This window comes from Leptopilina heterotoma, unplaced genomic scaffold (assembly GCF_015476425.1).
Source record: "Leptopilina heterotoma isolate Lh14 unplaced genomic scaffold, ASM1547642v1 Lhet_33, whole genome shotgun sequence".
NCBI lineage: Eukaryota > Metazoa > Arthropoda > Insecta > Hymenoptera > Figitidae > Leptopilina > Leptopilina heterotoma.
The window spans coordinates 107,913-130,688 of NW_025111022.1; the positions used below are offsets into that span (position 1 = coordinate 107,913).

Consider the following 22,776-nt stretch of genomic DNA (forward strand, 5'->3'; position numbering starts at 1 on the left):
TTAAAATAAATTTAAAGAAGTTTAAATTAAAAATTTTTCAGTTTTCTTTCCAACTGTGGACGGAATCAATGTACAGATCCTTTTTATGTTTGTATAGAAGAGGCACGTAACTTTTTCGAAATTCGGATAATTTTCTTTATGAAACTTCTAGGATTTTTGAAGTTTTAGGATCCTATCTTTCAGATCTCAATTTGTTGATATTTTTTTTTTAATATTCTTTCTACAATTTGTTTTTCTTTAGTTTCTTGAAAATTGGTGGACAATATTCTTTTCGTCGGTTAATTTTTTCAAATGTGTTTGAATTAATTTTTTTTTTATTTTAGGAGAAAAAGTAAAATATTTTTATTTACTTTACGTTACATTTATTTTTTATTATTTTAACTCAAATAAAAAAATAATTTTTTTATTCTTCTAAAAATTAGTGGACAATATTTTTCTCTTCGGTTAATTTTCGAATGTTTTCGAATTATTTTTTTTATTTCATGAGAAAATGTAAACAATTATTTTTAAGTATTTCTTATTAATCATTCTTTACTGTTTTAACTGAAATAAAAAAATTGTCACTAAATTTTAAGAGAAAAAATAAAAAATTGTGTATTTTTTTGTGTTTTTCAATTATTGGTGAAAAATAAAAAATAAATATAAATAATTCTTTTCGGTTGATTTTCGAAAATTATTTTTATTCTATGAAGAAAAGTAAACAAATATTTTTTCTTATTAATTATTATTGTTTATAATTTTTACTAAAATAAAGCAAATTGTCCTTAAATTTTGAAGAGAAAAAAATAATCTTTTTTTAGTTTTTTAAAAATTAGTGGGAAATTTTTTCTTTTCGGTTGATATTGGAATTCTTTTGATTTTTTCATTTTATTTGTGTAAATAATTTTGTAATAAATTATTATTATTTATTTTAATTATTATTTATTCCTTAAAAATTGCTTTAAAGGAAAAATTAGTTTTGGTTTCAAAAAGAATTTTTTTGATGAAGAAAAAAAAATTGTAAAGAGAAATTGATTTTGTCTTTTTGAATACGAGTCTAAAGGGATTATCGCGAATAAGTTTTTGATATTAGGGCGAATAATTATGGAATTTCGCAAAAGTTGACTTTTAGGCTCGCGTGTGTCCGGTTTCATCAAGATAATTAGCTTCCAAAACCCTTTGAATTGTGTTTGAATCTTTAATTTTGCTGTATCGATCCTCGCGATCCTTTTGAAGAAGTTCCAAACCCTTTTTCGCTGCTTGGGTGTACCTTTTTGAAAGGGAGACCTCGCCCTTTGCCCCTGGAATGTGTCCCGTGTACCCGACAATTGGAGGTCTTTCCGGTGACACGTAATGATCTGATAGAAAGAGAAAAAATTATTTTTCAGGTATGTATAAGAAAACTCCACATTTTTTTTTTTAATAGAAAAACTCTAACATGTTTTGAAAAATGAAACTAATTTTTAATTACAATTCTTATTTGTTTTTGTTATTTAGTGAAAGTAATAATTGAGATTAAAAATAATTTTCAATTCTAATTTTTGTTTCAATATTTATTAAAAATAATTTTCAATTCTAATTTTTGTTTTAGTATTTATTAAAAATAATTTATATTGAAAATAATTTTCAATTACAATTTTCGTTTTATTTTTTATGAAAAATAATAATTTGGTATAAGAATAGTTGATGTTAGAAATAATTTTCGATTACAATTTTTATTTTATTATTAATTTATTAAAAATAAAAAAATAATTTATATTAAAAATAATTTTCAATTATAATTTTTATTTTTTATTAAGAATAAAAATTTGATATGAGAACAATTGATATTAGAAATAATTTCCAATAACAATTAAAAATAATTTTTAATTTTAATTTTTTTCATTATTTATGGAAAATAAAAATTTGATGTAAAAAATAAATAATTGATATTATTAAAAATAATTTTCATATGAATAAAATTTCTATTTGTTTGATTAATTATTGACAAAAAAAATTTGATATTATTTTCAATTACAATTTTTATCCGTATTAATATTTATTGAAAATTGAATAGAATTGATATTGACATAAAAAGTAATTTTCAAATACAATTTTTATCTGTTTTTATTGTTGATTGAAAATGAAAATTGAATAATTATAAAAATTACTGATATTAAAAATAACTTTCAAATTGTAATTTTTATTTGTTTTATTGTTTATATAGAAAATAATTGATTCTTTTAGAACTGAAGTAAATAAATTAAATAACGAAATAATTAATTATTTTATTTATAAAAATAATAAATGAATTACCCACGAGAAAAAGTTTTTGAGAATGATACCGAAAATTTCAATTGTAATTTTTATTTTTAGTAAAAAAACAATTTAGCAAAAATGAAAATAAAAAATTCTTGGAGACTCCTGAGAATTTTTCGTTATCAGACAGGCTTCACAGTCTGTCCCCTATTTCCCTAAAAGTCCCCTTTTTTTAATTTTGGCCCCTAAACGTACCCTATTTTCAAAATTTACCCTAAATTTCCCCTATTTTTTTCTTTTATCTTTTAATGATGAATTCACACCAAATTTAGCTTCGTAAATTATGAAAACTGACACAAATTCTAATACAAAACCTTCAAAAAGATTTTCTATTTCTGACAAGAATGAATTTTTTAATATTATTTAATTATTATAAAAGTTTTAATGCAATTATCTTGATAAATAACAAAATTCTTCACAGAAATTCAATAATTTTTAGGAATTTTAATAAAATTCTTTACAAAATCCAATTATTTTCATAAGTTACAACATTCATCCCAAGAATTCAATTATTTTCAAAAGTAATGAAATTCTTCGAAGAAATTCAATTATTTTTATAAAATTTCCACGAATATCTCGTCAAGAATTTAATTATCTTTACAAATAGCAAAATTTTTCGCCAAAAATTCAATTATTTTCAAAAATTTATAAAAATCTTTGCAAAACTTCAATTACTTTCAAAAATTTTTTGCAATTCAATAATTTTCAATATTTACTATTTTCATAAAATTTATCAACAGATTTAATTATAGAAAAAATTTGTTGATACAATTCTACGAAAAAATTCAATTAATTTCATAAATAATAAAATTTCATTTACGAATTAAATTATTTTCATCGCAGAATTTCAAATACGTTTAATACAATAATTTTAAATGAATTCCTTGAAAAATGCAATTATTATTAAAAATTTTATTAAAACTTGAGGAAAGAATTCAGTTTTAAGAAACATTCAATATTCAAATAAAACCATAAAATTCGTTGCAATAATTCAAATATTTTCATAAATAACATTTAATTCGTCGCAGAAATTCAATTATTTTTAAAAATTTTGATAAAATTTGATGCAAGAATTCAATTACTTTCATAAATAATTGAATTTTTACAGAAATTCAATTATTTAAAAAGTTTTTTTCAAAATATTCTTAAGAATTCAATTATTTTTACAAATTATAAAAATCTCAGAAATTCAATTAGTTTTAAAAATTTTAATAAAATTCTATGTGAAAATTCAATTATTTTCATAATTCTTCCCATAAAATAAATTATTCTAAGGAATTTTAATAAAATTCTTTTCCAAAATTCAATTATTTTGATAAATATCAAAATTCATCAGAAGAATTAAATTCTTTTGATAAGTAATTAAATACTTTGCAGAAATTAAATTATTTTCAAATTTTTTTTTAAATTCTCGTCAAGAATTAAATTATTATTATAAATAGACAGGGAAATTCTTCTCAAGAATTAAATTATTGACAAAAATTTTTTAAAAATACTTCTCAAGAAGTCAATTATTTTTAAAAATATTAATAAAATTCTTCTCATGAATTCAATTGTTTTCAAAAATTATTATTTTAATTCTTCTCAGGAATTCAATTATTTTTTAAAAATTTAATAAAATTCTTAAAAAAGTTTTCAATTATTTTTAAAAATTGTTATAAAAGAATTCAATTATTTAAAAAAAATTTTTTGATAAAATTCTAAGCAAACTTCGCAATAATTCAATTATTTTCATAAATAATAACATTTTTTTTACAAAAATTCAATTATTTTCATGAATAATAAAATTCATCACAGAATTTCAATTATATTTAATACAATTTTAATTGAATTCCTCGAAAAATTTAATTATTCTTGAAAATTTTATTAAAATTTCTCGAAAAAATTCAAATTTGTTGATAAAATTCTTTATGATAATTTAGTTTCGAAAAACATTCATTTATTCAATAAATTATTTATTTTTGTATTTAAATAACTGAATTCTTGTCGAATTTTCCAATAAAAATTGATTTGAAAATTAATATTAGTTAAAATTTTAGATATTAATTGAATATTAAAAGCATTATAGCATGGATTTTTAAAAATAATTGATAATTGAATTCTTTTGAAAAATTTTAATAAAGTTTTTGGAAAATAATTACATTTTTCGAAGAATTTACTTAAAATTGTATTAAAAATAATTTAAATCCTGTGAAGAATTTTATTAATTTATGAAAGTAATTGAATTCTTGCAATGAATTTCTTCAAATTTTTTTTTAAATAATTGAAATAATGTAAAGAATCTTATTATTTATGAAAATAATTGAATTTCTGCATCGAATTTTCTTACATTTTTTTTAAAATAATTGAATTCTTTCGAGAACTTTTATTAAAAAAGTAGATTTTGCGAATATTTGAATTTCAACGAAGAATTTCATTATATTCGTGAAATGTAATTAAATTCTTACAAAAAAATTAAGAGAATAATTCCATTTTTCTAGGAATTTACTTTAAACTGTATTAAAAATAATTGAAACCATGTGAAGAATTTTATTATTTATGAAAATAATTGAATTCTTGCTTAGAATTTTATTATAATTTTTGTAAATAATTTAATTTTTTTTTGAAAAATTTTATGGAAATTAAAATTTTTATAAAACATGAAGATATCAATCACTCCGAGTCTTCGACTCGGAGTAATTGATATCTTCATGTTTTATAATAATATTTTTATAAGTTGTTTAATTTTAAAAATGTTTGAAGAATTTTAATTCCTATGGAAAAATAATAATTAAATACTTATTTAAAAATTTAGTTATTGATGTTTGCGAATAAATGAATAATTTTCTAATTTAAGAAATTCGTAAGTAAATGTAATAGAATGTTTTTTTGAGTATCTATAATAATTTTTAGAGTGAATCAGAATATTCTTTATGGTCAGGGAAAAAGTGAAAATTTTGTCTGGAAATCAGGGAAAAATAAAATTAAATATTTGTGGCAATCCTGTTGTGTTTGGAAATCAGGGAAAAATGAAGTTAAATTTTTGTGGCAACCCTGTATAAATAAATTATATTTTTATCTTTATTTAACCAAATTTTTATGGTCCCCCTAAAAGTCCCCTATTTCCCCTAAAATACTTTTTAGGGGCACTGTGAAGCCTGTTATTATCATTCTCGGGAATTTTTTCACGTGGCTGGGTAGTTAATATAAATATAAATAATTAATTAATAAGTAATAATAATTTTAATTGAAAATTAGGGAAAAAAATGTTAATTTAGAGAAGAGATGAGAGATAGAGACAGTCATACTTTTTAAAGAGTTACCAAAAAATTTTATCTCCTTGTGATGATGATGGTGATGACCGTGGTCTTTTTCAACCTGGACATTGTCCTGTCGCACTCGCGACAGGAGATTTCGTGGATCTCTTCTCTCCGCGTAAGCTCTCATTGAATCTCTTCGTGCTCGTAATTTACTTTGCGTATCACGCCAGTCTTTTGCGCCTTCCTCAACAGCCCTCATGAATGGTAGGCCATATTTGTTATTGAACCCAGGAATATACCCTGAAAATAAATTGTAATTTTTAAAAAAGATTTTCCATTAGATTAGATTTTCTTTTTAGATTCTTCGTTATTTTGTGATTTTTTATTTTCTTTTTGGATTATTTGGTTGCTTTAGATTTTTCGCTTTCTTTTTAGGCAAATAAAAGTATTTTGTTCGTTTTTCGATTGCGGTCTCACTTGGAAAGGTTTCAGTGTAGTATTTTGAAATAGTCATTAATAATACCTGTGTATCCCAAGATGTACGGTGTTGATTTAAAATATTGAGCGTCACTCTTCCAATCTCTTTTAATGTCCTTCTCATTGGGAATGACTATCAACTCTTCGGCTGCAATATTTGGTTTGTATGGTCCTGTCTTCAAGATATTTTTCTCGAATAGTTCCTGCCACATTAAAACAGCATTTACTTACTTGAATCAGACAAAGCTTGGTGCAATCAGTGGCTATTTCAATGTCAACTATTTTTAATTAATATTGACTATATATATAATAAAAAGGAAGTTAAATTTTAACTCCTTTTTTTCAGGGTAATTATTTACTTATATACATTTTTCATGAGCCATTTGCACTAAACTTTGTCTGGTGAAATTATTAAATCCCTATTTGTCCCTATTGTAAAATATTTGGAAAATACTTTATAATTTTTTTATTTTCTAATTAAATTAGATATAATAAATAAATTAAGAAATTTTTTTTTATTTTAGATCCTCTTTTTAGGATCTATTGAATTTTTACTCATTCTCTAGTCGCATCTTTAAATTTGAATTAGTAAAATTATTTACTAATTTGAATTACTAACAGACTTTTTGCTTTTGCATTAGTAACTTTTAATAAAATCAGTAATTTCTAATAATTTATTAGTAAATTTTACTAATTCAAAAGCAAATAATAGTAACTTCTATTACTGACTTATAAGTAAAGTTTACTAATTCAAGAGCAAAAAAGTCCGTCACTAATTCAAATTAGTAAACATTTTTACTATAATTCCCAATTTAGAGAGCAAATTTTACGTTATTCTCCTCTTAATAAATTTAATTAATAAATTAATTTAAAAAAAGTAAATTATTTATTTTATAATAATTGTTCAATAATTTGTACAATATTATAATAATTAACGTTAAAATCCATATGCGCTTGGAATAAATAATTCTCTTTTCTTCCTGTATTTTATTTTATTTATTATTTTTTTTATGAGAGAATGAAAATCAATTATCGTGAAACTTGCACTTTACTTACTTTCATTATATCTTCTGTACAAGCTCCAAATCCTTTACCGAATCGAAATTTAAGGGTAGGACAGTGTCCGGTATATCTGAAAAAAAAATTATTTATTTATTAATTTATTTTCTTTTATAAAATTCACTTTAAGCAATGAAAAATCTTTTTAGTAATCCAATTATTTTCAATATACGATTTCAATAAAATTACTTGATAGAATTGAATTATTTTAAAAAATTTTAATTAAAGTCGTTCAAAGAATTTAAAAATTTTCAAAAGTTTAAAAAAATTCTTCGCAAGAATTTGATTATTTTCAACATAATTTAAATAAAGTTCCTCAAAATAATTCAAATTTTTTTTATAAATTTCTTCAAAAGAATTAAATTTATTCAAACATTTTGATACAATTTTTCATAAGAATTTAATTGTCTTCAATATATACATTTTTAACTAAATTCCTCGAAAGAATTTGAATTTTCATCGAAATAATTTAATTATTTTCAAAAATATTAAAAGAATTCTTGGGAACATTTAATTCTTTTTATAAGTTATAAAATACTTTGGAGGAATTAAATAATTTTCAATTCAATTAAAATAAAAATTTCTTGATGGAATTCAATTATTTTCAAAAATTTTGATAAAATTCTTTAGAAGAATTCACTTTGTTTAATTAAATTCTCTCAAGAAATTTAATTATTTTCAGAAGATTTTAATAAAATTCTTTTAAACAATTTTTAATAATTCAATTGTTTTCATAAATAATAAAATTTTTTTTTACAGGGATTCAATTATTTACATAAATAATATCATTTTTTACAGTGATTCAATTATTTTCATAAATAATAAAATTCATCGCAGAATTTTAATTATTTTTAATACAATTTTAATCGAACTACTTGAAAAATATAATTATTCTGAAACATTTTTATTAAAATTCATCGAAAGAATTCAATTATTTAAAAATTTATTGATAAAATTCTTTAATTGAGATTTTAATTTTGAGAATAATATGCAAATTTTTAGAAAGAGTTGAATTTTTAAAAAAATTGAATTTAAAATGTTTGAAAATTTGTATTATTCATACTTTTCAATATCTATTATTTTAGTAAAAATTTCCAAAATAATTCAATTACTTAAAAAAATTGTAATGAAATTATACGCAAACATTTTATTATTTTTATAAATAATAAAAATTTCACAAGAATTCAATTATTTACAAATTTGTTGATAAAATTTTTCATGAGAATTTAATTTTAAAAACTATTATTCAATAAATTATTTATGTGCATTTTATTTGTATTTAAATAATTGAATTAACTTAGAATTTTTTTTATAAAAATTGATTTAAAAATGAATTTCATTTAAAATTGTGTAGATAATAATTGAATATTAAAGACATTTGAATTTTTAGAAATAATTGAATTTGAAAAAGGTTTCAAGTTAAAATCTTTGAAAATTTGAATTCTTCATACTTTTAACTAAACAATTTTGTACTAATTAATTGTTTTTGAAAAAGTTTATTTGGATTTTTTTTTTTTTTGAAATTATTTGAAGTTTTTATTTTCGAATGTACACTTGAAGAATTTACGAATAATCGATGAAATATTGAAATATCGTGAAATTGAATTGTAAACAAATTAAATAACAAATAAAAATATATATATCATAAAACATGAAGATATCGATCACTCCGAGTGTTCGACTCGAGGCAATCGATATCTTCATGTTTTATGATAATATTTTTATTTGTTGTTTAATTTCAAAACTGGTTGAATTTTAAATTTCTGATAATTTTCATTTATATAGGGCAAATAATAATGATTAAATATTTATTTAAATAAGAAACTCGATAAAAAATTATTGATGTTTTCGAATAATTTTACAATTAAAGAAATTCGTGAATAAATAAAATTTATAATACAGAAATTATTGGTTCAAATAGCATTTAATCGGCTCCAATAAATATTATTTAATTCAAGTAAATATTTAATTGATAATAGTCTATTAATCGGTTATTTGAATCAAATTAATTTTTTTTCCCAGTGTATAAAGTAATTAAAATGAAAGTATTAGTAACATTGGGTTAAGTTAATAATAATAATAATAATAATATGTGTTCCAATTATTTTCTTATAGAATAAATTCATTATATTTATTTATAATATAAATATCGAATGTGATGCTTCGAATGAAGATCAACCCTGAATAAAATATATAGGTATATATAAACTAGTTTCTACAGTGTATATCTATAATGATGAAGGTCTTATGGAAAAGAAGTTGTAGAACTCCAAATGTGGGCTATCGATGACCCAGAACCTCTACTCTGTGACGGTCACGGCGCAGTAATCAGCCATTGATTTCAAGTCACTCCCATTCGATTCTTTTTCATTCACTGTCATTGTTTTATATCTATATATACATTATTTATTTGCCTAGACCTGCTTCATTTTTATTTTCTCTCAAATTTTTGTCAATCATTCATTTCCACATGATGATCATGATTGACCTATTTCCTCGCAATATATAATGGAAAAAGAAAGATGAAAAAGAAAAGAATTCAGTTCATCAATAAATTGATGGTAATTTTTTTTCCTCGAATATTACCCTGATGGACAGTGACGACTTTGAAACTTTTTTTTTTTTTTTTGACCTTTTGATGAATTTTTATTTCAAGGGCAATTTATTTGTTGCTTCGTTCGTGTGGAAAGGAAAAATAATTTTTTATACTTTTCCTCGAAAGTTTTTGAAGTTTCTTGAACTTTTGTATTTTTGAAAATTATTATTGAAAAACAAATTTTAATTAAATATTTCGTTTTTTAGGAATCAATTCTTTTTTTTAATTTAGTAAAAAAATAATTTCGCAAACAAAATTCTTTTAATAAAGTATCAAAACAATAATTGTTTGTCTAAATGTTAAAAAATTCAGAACTACTTTTTATACGTACGTATAGATATAAAATATTTATCTTCAGTTCAATCTTTAGTTATTTTAGTACTTTGTACGAAAGGGTTTTACCCGTTAACTTCTTGAATAAATAATTTACTTTTTACGCACATTTTTATTACTCTCTAAATTTGAATTAGTAAATTTTACTAATAAATAGTAATTTCTACTAATTTATTAATTTGATTTACTAATTTTACTTTTTGCTTTTGAATTAGTAAATTTTACTAATAAATAGTAATTTCTACTAATTTATTAGCAAAATTTACTAATTTAATAAGCGAAAGTAAAATTAGTAAATCAAATTAATAAATGAATAGAAATTATTATTTATTAGTAAAACTTACTAATTCAAAAGCAAATAGTCAGTCACTTGTTCACATTTGTAAACATTTTTACTAATTCAAATTTAGAGTAAAATATTGTAAAAATATTTCAGTGAAAAAATTGTAATGAAATAAACGATTTAAATTTTATTTATTTACTTATTTATTTACATTATTTACTTATTTTATTTATTTACTTTTTACGCATATTTCTATTTTAAATATTTTTGTTTTTTAGTTTCTATTTAATTTTTATGCTTCAAGCATTCAAAAAATAAAATTAATTAAGTATAAATATTATTAAAATTAAAATAATAATAATCTATATTAATAATCGTTGTATTTCGGTAATCAGTTCCCAATTTGAAGTTAGTTGCTGTTTCCTTATTTGAAAATAATTGAATTTTATGAAGAATTTAATTATTTCAATAATTGTAATAAAATTCTTTAGTCAATTTATAAATAACAAAAATCTTCGTAAAAAATTCAATTATTTTTATATATAAATAATAACATTCTTATCAGAATTTCACTAATTTTCAATACAACTTTAATTAATTTCTTCAAAAATTTCAATTATTTTTTATTTAAAGAAATTAATTTTAAAAATTCTCCGAGAAAAATCAATAATTAAAAAAGCTTTTAATAAAATTTAATTCAAGAATTCAATTATTTTCATAAATAAAGAAATTTTTGCTGAAATTCAATTATTTCAAATACAATTTTAATAAAATTCTTCTCAAAAATAAACTTGTTTTTTTAAATTTTGCAAAAATTCAATTATTTGTAGAAATAATAAATTTTTTCACGCACAGGGATTCAATTATTTAAAAAAGTTTTAATAAAATTCTATTCAGGAATTAAATCGTTTTCAGAAATACATTTTTTTTTTAAATAATTGAATTCTTGGCGAGATTTTTTATTAAAATTCTTTAAAATAATTGAATTATTTTTAAGAAGTTATTTTAATTTTCTTGGAAATAATGAGTTTTTTTAAAAATAATTTTTACTAAAATTTTGAAAATAATTTAATTTTTATTAAAACTCTTGAAAATAATTGAATTTAAATAATATTTTTAAAAATAATTGTATTCTTACGAGAATTTTTATTAAAATTGTATTGAAAATAATTGAATTCCTTTGAAGGATTTTATTATTTATAATAAATATTTTAATTTTTGCGAAAAATTTTCTTATTTATGAAAATAATTGAATTCTTGCGGAGGATTTTACAAATTCATTAAAATAATTAAATTGTTTCAGAAAATTTGTTATCTGAATTTTTTGAAGGAATTTTATTAAAAATGTTGAAAATAATGATTTTTTTAAAAAAGAATTTCATCAAAATTGTTGAAAATAATATTGAATTTATATTAAAATTCTTGAAAATATAATAGTTTTTAATTAATATTTTGAAAAATAATTGTATTCTTTCGAGAAATTTTATTAAAATTGTATTGAAATTGATTGAATTCTTGTGAAGAATTTTACTATTTAGGATGAGAATAATGAAATTCTTGCTACAAATTTTATTAAAATTTTTTAATAATAATAATATTTAGTAAATTTTACTCATAAATAGTAATTTTTACTAATTTATTAGTGAAAATTACTAATTCAAAAACAAAAAGATAGTCAAATTAGTAAAAATTTTTACTAATTCAGATTTAGAGAGGAATTATTTACTAATACCAATTAGTTAATTTCCAATATAGTTATTTTGTATTTTAGTAGAAATTACTATTTATTAATAATAAATAAATTAGTCGAAATTATATTTATTAATAATAAACAAATTAATAGAAATTATATTTATTAGTTAAATTTTACTAATTCAAAAGCAAAAATTTAGTCAAAATAGCAAAAATTTTTACTAATTCATATCAGGAGAGTATATAAATTTTTATTATATAGAATTTTAATCTATAAATTTTAATATAAATATGAATTTTGAAGAATTGAAGTTTTCAATGACGACGAATTCGATGAATTTGTGAAATACTTGAACTTTTTAGAGGATATTGTATATGGTGAATGTTTAGTGCGTGATTACACGAAGCTTGCATGGTGGAGAGTTGGGAGTGTAAAATAGCTTTTGTACCATCCTCGGTGCCAGCTTTTTCGATTCTTCCAATACACGTGTCTGACGAAAATTGCTCTACTATAAAAATCATTCACTTATTATGTACTTCACATAACTTCAGTATATGCGAACTTGAGCCAAAAGTTATTTACGATCAAATTCAAAAAGTTTCTTCTCAAATATATATATTGAACGCAAGGAACAAATTTTTTACGAATCAATATAAAAAAAATCAGTCTCTTTATTATTTTTTTTCAGTTTTATAAAAGTAAAAGTTTTATTACGTAATTAATATTTAGTTTAGGATTTTTAAGAATAAAATATTGTTGATTAGGGAAAATTTTATTATTAATTTTATTGTTTAATTTAGTATTAATTTTAGAAATAAAATATTGTTCATTATTTTCTAAATTTGAATTAGCAAAATGTTTACCAATTTTAATTAGTAAATTTTACTAATATTTTAGAAATTACTATTTTTTGTAAAATCTACTAATTAATAATATTGGTAAATTTACTAATTGTCAATAATATTGCTAAATTTAATAAAATTGCTAATAATTAGTAAATTTTACAAATAAATCAGCAGAAATACTAATAAATTAGTAGAAATGACTATATTTATTAGTAAAATTTATTAATTCAAAAACAAAAAGACTATATCACTAATTCAAGTTAGTGACCATTTTTACTAATTCAAATTTAGAGAGTAGAGAAAATTTTAAGTATTGATTTTAGGAAAACAAATATTAATTTAGGGAAAATTTTATTTAATCGAGATTAATAAATCTTTCAAATTTATACGAAATTTACTAATGTTTTTCCAAATTTAAATTTATTAATAATTATATTGAGTCATGTTTTAAAAAAACAAGTTGTTTGCTGAATATTAAGATTAGAACCTTGAAGCTTCCTTATAGAAATTAGATTAGATTAGAAAATTAATTTTTAGCCAGAAATTACTCACATGAATAAAATAGATTTTTGTTAGGTAGATAATAATTTATTGCGTATTATTATTTATTTTTACGGAATGAATATTGCGCACTTGGTAATTTAATTGTCGTATTCACTATAGTTATATTAGTTAATTATGATAGTATTAATTATTAAGTTAAATAGTTGTTTACCGCGAGGTTTAATTTCATTCAAACTATGTTTATAACTGTTCTTGAAACACGTAATGAATTCATTAGTTTATTTGGATCACATATTATTTATTATATAATTGTTAAATAATTCATATTTAGTTTTTTTTTATTTTATTTTTTTTTATTATTCATTTTTGTTTGTCCATTTTTTGTCGAGAATCGTTATTTTGTTATTTATCATTTTTGTTATTTATTATTTTTGTTTATTTATTCCATTTTTTATTTACTTATTATTTATTTATTCTTTTCTATTTTTTGTTTCTATTTTTTTCTGTTATTTTAATTTATTTTTTATTATTTATTTCGGTATTTATTTATTTATTATCTGTTTCCAAAATTTTTTTAATTTTTGCAGTTTATTAGTTTCTATAATATACTCGGTCGAAATTTAGGGAAAGTAATTAAAAATAAATTATTTAACATTAAAAAAATATTCACTTTCATGAACATAAAAATATGTACTAAACTTTTTAAAGGTTTTATTAACAATTTATTTATTTATTATTTATATATATATATATCAGTTTAATGAAAGTTGTATAAAAGTTTTTTAAGGCTTCAACAAAGCTTTCGAAATTTATATTATTTATTTCAAGTACAAATGGGCATTATATTAATTATAATATAATTTTGTATCGTCTATTAAAAAATAAAAAAACAAATAAATAATATTATTATTAACTCTTTTATTCTCTCAAAATCTGAATTAGTGAAAATTTAGCCACTAATTCACATTAACAATCTGAAAAAAACTCAAATAATAAATTATTTTATTAGCATAAATTATATTATTAATAATAAAATAAATTTTTTCAGTGTACAAAATCTATTTTTCTTAAAAAAATTTCCATTAAAAAATTTTTCTGGAAAATTTTATTTACTCGTCTTACTAATTTAAATTGAGTGAGTAGTGATAATTTTTTTTAATACTATTTTTAGAATTTTTCCCAAGGACAAAATTAGTTTATTTTTATTCTATTTATCGCAATTTATTTATTTTTGTCATTTTAAATACATTATTTAATTTAATTTAATTATTTAATTATTATAAATAAATAAAATAAATAAATAAATTTTTGTGATAAAAATTCGTGACAGCTGAGCAAAAAAATAAAATATAAAATTGGGGAAAGAGAGGAAGAGAATTGTGAGAACAAGTATAAAATTAGTAAAAGTAGAAAAGAAATGATAATGAAAGGGAAAAAATGAAAGAAAAAGTCCAGAAAAGAGAAGATAATGAAAGAAAAAGTAAATGTAGGGAAGGATAATGAATGCTTCAATCAAATTGAAAGAAAAATGAAATGAGAAATTTTTTTTAGAAAATAGAAAGAATCGTACGAAATTAAACAAAAAAAATTACTCACTATCTTTGTAATTTCGTTTCAAATGTTCCGTACTATTTTTCTCTTGCACAATTTTTAAATGTAATTTTCTTTTTTTGAACCGAGTTTTGAACTTAAAATCGAACGAAATTCACGTTAATTTTTCCCACATATTCTCTTCTCGAATGGGAGGGAAAAAATTCAAAAGTTAATTTCTCTTTTATTTCTTTTTTTGATATAAAAATTTTGCCGCAATATTATACCTCGAAGCAGGTAAAATATCAACACGATTGCACACGAAAGTCTGCGCTTCTTATCCAAAGAAAGAAAGCTTTTTAGTTCATTGTCTTGTTCCACTTAAAATACTTTACACTCGTCAAATATGCATTAATATAGCTGATGGCGTGCGCGAGCTAGATGCATAATTTTTTTCCTTTTTTTTTTTTATCGACCAGGAGTAATATAGCGTGAATTACTTTATTGAAAAGATTTATGATCCCGCATTATTGGACCAATAATAATTAGCGATTATGAATAAATGAAGGTGCGAGAGCAGAAAGCAAAAAGTTTTGAATGAATGAAAAAAAAGGAAAGAAAAGAAAAAGATTGTTTGACTATTCGCTCTCACACAATTATATTTATAACGTTTTAAAGAATATAGATTTTATCTGTTGGAAAAATCATTGTCAGGTCGAGAGAGGAAAGTTTAGTGGAGTAAAAAAAAAGTTTCCGCTTTGGTGCTTAAAAATCACTTGACGAAAAAATTTATCCTATTTCCCGTTATATAGTTATGAAATTTAAGACTTTGAACTTGTTCTCAATATTATTATAAAATTATATTTTGAAAATTTGTTTTTCATAATTTTAATTTGTTTCCGTGTTTATAAGGCGTGAAATTGGCAATTTTTTCTTCTTTTTTAATGAATTCGAGATGATGGGATTTTAACTGTTGTAGAAACAAAAACAGAATGTTCTTAGTTTTAATTTTCATTATATTGAATCTTCAGGTGAATTTTAATTTTAATTTTTGTTTTATTCTTTTTCTAAATATTATAATTGTTATTAAATAATAATTTATTTAAATAAATAAATAGATGAATAAACATTTATTGTAAATTTATGCGATATTATTTAATAACACTTTGTTCACTTTAGTTTAATTAAATTAAAATTATTAAAATTTAATGTTAGTGCACTATTATGTTAAAAAATTTTAAATTATTTACTGATAAATGTGAAGATTATAAGAAACAAGATTTTAGTTTAATTCAATTATTCCCAGCTTTTGAATTTTTTATAAGAAATTTCAAATGAGTTAGAGTTACTACTTTAAAAGTAAAAATTCATTGAAGTAAGTGAAAGTTATATGTGTTATAATTTTAATTACATTTTATTTGATTCATGATAATCCTGTCAGTGGATTTTATCTGTAAGCGGATAGAAAATTATATTTATAAAATCAATAGTAATTTATACTCTGAAATTCCATTATTTGTATTGTAGCTTCAGATTTTCTAGTCAAATTATTAGTAGAGAGAATAAACTCGTTAATTGTTTTCAAATGTTAATTAATAAATTTAAATTAAATTCTTAAGCAAACAAATTTAATAAAATAAAATTTAATATCATTAAACTATTTGGTTACTTTGCTAGTCTAAATTGAAAAAGTAAATAAGTAAATAAATAAATTACATTAAATAAATACAATAAATGAAATAAAAAACATAAAATAAAATAACAAAATTCGATAAAAATAAAATTCAATAAATGGTATTTAATTACTTAAATTAAATTAATTAATAAAGTTTAATTAATTACAATCCTGAATTATTATTATACAAAAAAAATTTGTACAAATTATCAAAATAGTAATCGTTCCCTCTTAATTTGAATTAGTAAAAATGTTTACTAATTTGAATTAGTGTCTGACTTTTTGCTTTTGAATTAGCAAATTTTACTAATAAATAAATAAATACTAATAAATTTTACTAATAAATAAATACAAATAAATTTTACTAATAAATAAATACTAATAAATTTTACTAATAAATAAATACAAATAAATTTTACTAATAAATTAACTAAAATTTAATTACTAATTACTAATAAATTTTACTAATTTAAAAGCAAAAAGTTAGTCACATTAGTAAACATTTTTACTAATTCAAATGAAGAGAGTAAAGATTATAATTTTGATACTTTGTACAAATTTTTTTTTTAGTGTAATTTTCTTATTATAATTAATATTTCAAATTCATTTAATTTAATTTGACTTGATTTGATTGGAAAAATGAATTATTTTCCAATACAAAGACTGCTTTTTAGTCGTTAAGAAATCCTTGAGATTTAGGCCACTTGTTATAATGCTTCACTGCAGCATTTGTATGTCTTTTATAAAAGTCGGTATTCTAAATTTATATCTATTCAAAAAATAATATCTCGATAGAAAAGAATATGTCAGCAATGGTAAACAATATTTTTGTTATTAATTACTTTTTTTTGCGTCCAGAAAAGTCATGTGCTTTTTAGAATTAAAATTCTATTTTTTTCTGTCTTTAGTCGAAAATTTATATTTTCTCAAAGAAATTTAATTTAAAATTGAATTTAATAGAAATTTATTTGATTGAAACGATTTATTACTTGACTATTAGTAAATAAATATTTACTTCAATTAAATAATATTTACATCCAGAGACAAAATGTATTTCACTTAGAGGCTATTAAATTATTTGTTGTAAATAAAAATTTTCTGTGACAAATGTACTTTTATTTGATTCAAATAAATTATATTTGGTTCAAATATAAATTAGTAACTGACTTTTTGCTTTTAAATTAGTAACTTTTAGTAAGAAATAGTAATTTCTACTAATTTATTAGTAAAATTTACTAATTAAAAGGGAAAAGACAGTCAAATTAGCAAACATTTTTATTAATTCTAGAGAGTAATTTTAATTTTTAGACTAAAATTATTTACTAGTTAATTAGTTAATTTCCAATAGTAATTAGTCAATTTCAACTAATAATTAGTTACTTTCTGCTAATAATTAGCTGCTTTCTACTAATAATTAATTACTCTCTAATTTTTAATAAGTTTTAATAAAAAATTAGAAGAAATTACTATTTATTAATAAATTTTACTAATAAATTAATAGAAATTTTATTTATTAGTAAAATTTACTAATTCAAAAGCCAAAAGTTAGTCATTAATTCAAATTAGAAAACATTTTTACTAATTCAAATTTAGAGAGTAATTATTTGCTTGTAATTATGTACTCTATTTCCAATATTAATAGTAATTAGTTCATTTCTACTAATAACACAGCCACACAAAAAAAAAAAAAAGTTCTGATCTGGGGGTCTCACTATGTAGACTTTATGTTTTTTGGGTCGCTGAATCCGAATCCGAGGTCCATTTAACCCCATCAGATCAGGATTTTGACATAACCTCAAAAAACCAATATGGCGGACACATTTTTGAAAAGTTCATCGGATTCGCTTGAAATTCGTTACTCGGGGGTTTTTGGGGTCGCTGATCAGAACTGTTTTTTTTTTTTTGTGTGGCTGTGTAATTAGTTACTCTGTAAATTTCAATTAGTAAAAATGTTTATTAAATTGAAATAGTAACTGATTTTTTGCTTTTGAATTAGTAAATATTAATAAAAATTAGTAGAATTTACTATTTAGTAGTAAAGTTTACAAAGTCAAAAGCAAAAAGTTAGTTACTAATTTAAATTAGTGTAAACATTTTTACAAATTCAAATTTAGATAGTAAATAATTATTAGTAGAAATTAGCAAATTGTTAATTTGTTATTAAAAATTAACTAATTGGTAGTAAATAATTACTCTCTAAACTTGAATTATGTAGTAAAAATGTTTACTAAGTTGACTTACTTTTTACTTTTGAATTAGTAAATTTTACTAATAAATTAGTAGAAATTTCTATTTATTAGTAAATTTTACTAATAAATTAGTGGAAATTGCTATTTATTAGTAAATTTTACTAATTTACTTAATTATTAGTTAACCTTACTTTGTCAGTAGAACTTACTATTTATTAGTAAACTTTACTAATAATTTAGTAGAAATTACTATTTATTAGTAAACTTAAATTAATAAATTAGTGGAAATTACTATTTACTAGTAAAATTTACTAAATTAAAAGCAAAAAGTCGGTCACAAATTCAAGCAAGTTAACATTTTTACTAATTCAAATTTAGAAAGTAACTAATTATTTGCAAAAATTAAATAATTATTAGTATAAAAAATAATTATTAGTAGAAAGTAACTAATTATTATAATTAACTAATTATTATTATACTAAATAATAATAAATAATTACTCTCTAAATTTGAATTTAAAAAAATGTTTAGTAACTTGAATTAGTGAATGAATTAGTTGAAATTAGTAGAAATTACTATTATTTTATTATTATTAGTAAAGTTTACTCATTCAAAAGCAAAAAATTAATCACTAATTCAAATTAGAAAAGGTTTTTTACTAATTCAAATTTAAAAAAAAGATATATTTGACTCAGAGGCAACTGACCTTTTTATTTGATTCAAAATAAATTTTATTTTGGTTGAAATAAAATAATATTTAGTTCAAATAAAAATCGCTTTTGTGTCGAATAAACCTTCTAATTAAAATTAAAACAAGTAAATAATTTAGAAGTCTTTGAGACAAATACACTTTTATTTAACTCAAATAAATTATATTTAATTCAAATAAAATTTTTCTCTGGGTGTCTAATTTTATTTACACTCAAGAAAGTAGAAGTTTACCTAATATATCAAAAATTGAAATCGAGAAAAGTAATTTAGAAAAAGTACACATTGAATTTAAAAAGACGCTAATGAATTTGAAAAGGCTTTTTTGCTACAATACATCGCCTGCAATTTGTTCCTTTGATGTTTGACATTGGCACTTCAATACAGTGCGCAAGTTATTATGTAAGACCGGTAATAGCAACTTTAAACGGATAACTAAAGCATCGCACAAGACTTATATGGTAATCAAGTTGTAAATTAAATTACTCGAGACATTTGACATGCGTTACGTTTGAGAAAAAAAAATTATCAATTTTTTTCTTTTTCAATATTGAAAAGCACATATTTTTGATTGACATTTTTCTTTATATAATAAGGGAAAAAGGGTGCTTTCTCTCATACATGCAATTACTCGCGTTTATCTTGACCTAGAAAGTATACAGTAAACTCCAGATATCTTGAGCGTGATAAACATTAAGGAACGTAAATCCCTGACATTAAATGTTAAAGCAGTGTTTAAGAGCGGTAAATGTTTGAACAAATTTTCATGCAACGAGAATATTTATTTTCAGACATGATATGATGATGATGATGATGATGAAAAATTTTTGTAAAAATGTAAACATTTTTTTTTTGCGCTCAAATGAAAATTGTGTGTTTTTTTAAAGTGATTTATTTGAATTGCTTATGATTTTTAAACAACTGTTTAGTTAATATTTCAAAAGATTTTTTTAAGCAAGAAACCTAAATATAAGTAGAAAATTCATTTTTTTTTAAATTTTCGATAACTTTGAAATATACGCGACTAAATTTTCATTGACTTGTTTTAATACTTTAATTTTATTTTATTACAAAATGTAGTTTTCTACGATTAATAAATTAATTTTTAACTCGATAAATGTTCAATGAAAATAATTTCCATCTCAGTTTATAGTAATTATAATTTTTGGTGATAAAAATATTAAAAGAAAAGTATAAAATAAAAATATGAAAAAAATATGAAAAATATGAATTAAAAATATAAATTAAAAATATTAATATTGGATGGTAAAAAATATTAAACTTTTTGCCTTTCAATTTGTTAAAGTTTAGCTATAAATAGAAAAAATAATGTTTTAATTAATTAACATTTGCATGCATTAAATATAGTTAATTGTTTTATTTATTAAATATTTTTAATTCTTGTGGGAAATAAATTTTTTTATCTTTAAAAAAGCGTAATTTTAAATAAAGAAATAAAGATGAATATTAGTAGAATAATAAATAATGATTAATATAATTAAACAACAAATATTTTATTCATTTGTTAACGCTTTTTAGCTAATAAATAAATTTAAAAACAAATTATTCCCCTTCAAAGTTTTCTTCTTTTATTTATTTATTTATTTATTTATTATTATTATTCTTACAATTTTTAATTTTATTCTGTTTTATTTTATAACAAATACTAACGTTTGCTAACGTTAGGCTAACGTTAGCTAACGTTAACTTTTGCACCTGGTAAAATGAATTCGTAGAAACTTTCCTTTTACTAATATTCATTGGTAAAATTTATTTAGTTTTTTATTTATTTATAATATTTATATGTAAATATAAAATTTAAATTTAGGTGAAATTATAAAATATTAAATTAAAAAATTGAATAACGAAAAATTAAATACTTATCAAAAGGTGTATTATTGATTTTTACCAGAATAAATTGTAGTTTCAAAAGATTTCACATAAAGTTTGTTTTTAAAAAAATTAAATATTAGAATATATTAAATTTTTAAAAAATAATTAGAATAAACAATAGAAAAGAAATGAAAAATATAAAATAAAAACATAATTATTATCAAATTCAAAAGCAAAAAGTCAATTACTAGTTCAAATTTAAATATAATGAAATTTATTTTAATAGAGTGAAGATTTATTTTTATAAAGAAAATTGCGTTAAAATATAGAAAGAATTAAAATATACAAATAATAAACAAAATGAATAAAAAATAGAAAAATAAAATACTAATAAATAGAAATAAAATAATTGCAAAAAAAAATTGATAACAGATTAATAATAGATAAAAAATAAGTAAATAATAAATAAATAAAAAATAATATAATAGTAAATAATTTATTTATTTAAAGCGAAAATTTAATGTTTAATAATAAATATTAACAAAAAGAAAGAAAGAACTTCAAGGAGAAAAAATCATTTTGTTAAACCTATTTGTTTGCTAAAAAGTCTCAAAGAAAAATAATAAAATATTTATTTACTGTTTTTTAATTATTAACTTTTTGAATAAAAAGAAAAATGTAAACTTTACCCCGGTAGATGAGATCCATATCCTTGCCGGAAGAACTGCTTCCGTTGATCTTCGGAAACAGGATCAAAACCCATAATTTAAGTTACTAAACAAACACTATTTTCTAAATAAATTATCACAGAAGAAACACAATTTTTTTTATTTAAATAACTTAAATAAAGTTGAAAATATTCACAAAGAGTAAGTGATTTTTATCAATAATTTTTTTTTTTCAAAAAAAATAAAAATAAAAAAGTGAAAATAAATAAATTTTATTTCATAATATTAGTCAAGTCACTTCGCGAATTTTGATCATTATTATCACTGGCATTTTGTATGACGCGTATTAATTCTCATGGATTACTTCATAAAGGATGATGATAATTAGATAGGTGGATTGAAATTTTGCAATTAGAATGATTTAAAAAAAGTCACGAGGTGTGTAAAAAAATGTATATATACAAGTATCGCTACTTCCTGTAAACAACTTGTACTCCACGCGGTTGGCGTGCTAGTGAAATAGATTTGTATACAGTCCGACCTAAGATCTACGTTCTAAACGTATATCAACGTATATTGAAAGCCAAGCGACGTTCTACTAAAAAGCGTTAAAGCTCCCCCTCCATTGTTCCGGTGCAGCCATAGACCGCGCCTACATTCAAAATGTACTTTATGTATTCGACTATTGTTATGTCTCTGCCGATAATTTCTTTTTTATTCCTTTTGAGTGGAAATATTTTTAGAATATAGTTTATAAAGAGTACAAAAGTATTTTTGTGTTTTCTATTCATTCACTTTTTATTGTGATTAAATGATTTTTTTATTATTGTAGGATATAGAGGTATAGAAGTTTTTTCTTTCTCTCCA

At 20.3% G+C, this 22,776-nt stretch overlaps 1 protein-coding gene across 6 annotated transcripts; it reads right to left on the reverse strand.

Annotated features, from left to right (window-relative positions):
* Positions 1-901: 901 nt before the first annotated feature.
* On the reverse strand, positions 902-22,495 carry LOC122505005 (protein FAM166B-like). Of its 6 annotated transcripts, none has more exons than XM_043616399.1 (5): positions 21,931-22,495; positions 7,050-7,125; positions 6,040-6,184; positions 5,565-5,816; positions 902-1,337 (listed from the first exon to the last, which is right to left on the reverse strand). In XM_043616399.1, the coding sequence occupies exons 1-5, from the start codon at positions 22,002-22,004 to the stop codon at positions 1,108-1,110; spliced, it is 777 nt and encodes a 258-aa protein (XP_043472334.1). In that variant the 5' UTR covers positions 22,005-22,495; the 3' UTR covers positions 902-1,107. The 6 variants fall into 6 exon arrangements, with proteins under 6 accessions (XP_043472334.1, XP_043472333.1, XP_043472338.1 ...); XM_043616398.1 differs by having other exon boundaries at positions 904-1,337; positions 6,040-6,196; positions 21,931-22,492; XM_043616403.1 differs by lacking the exon at positions 21,931-22,495 and adding an exon at positions 14,903-15,170 and having other exon boundaries at positions 904-1,337.
* Between the last annotated feature and the right edge of the window lie 281 nt (positions 22,496-22,776).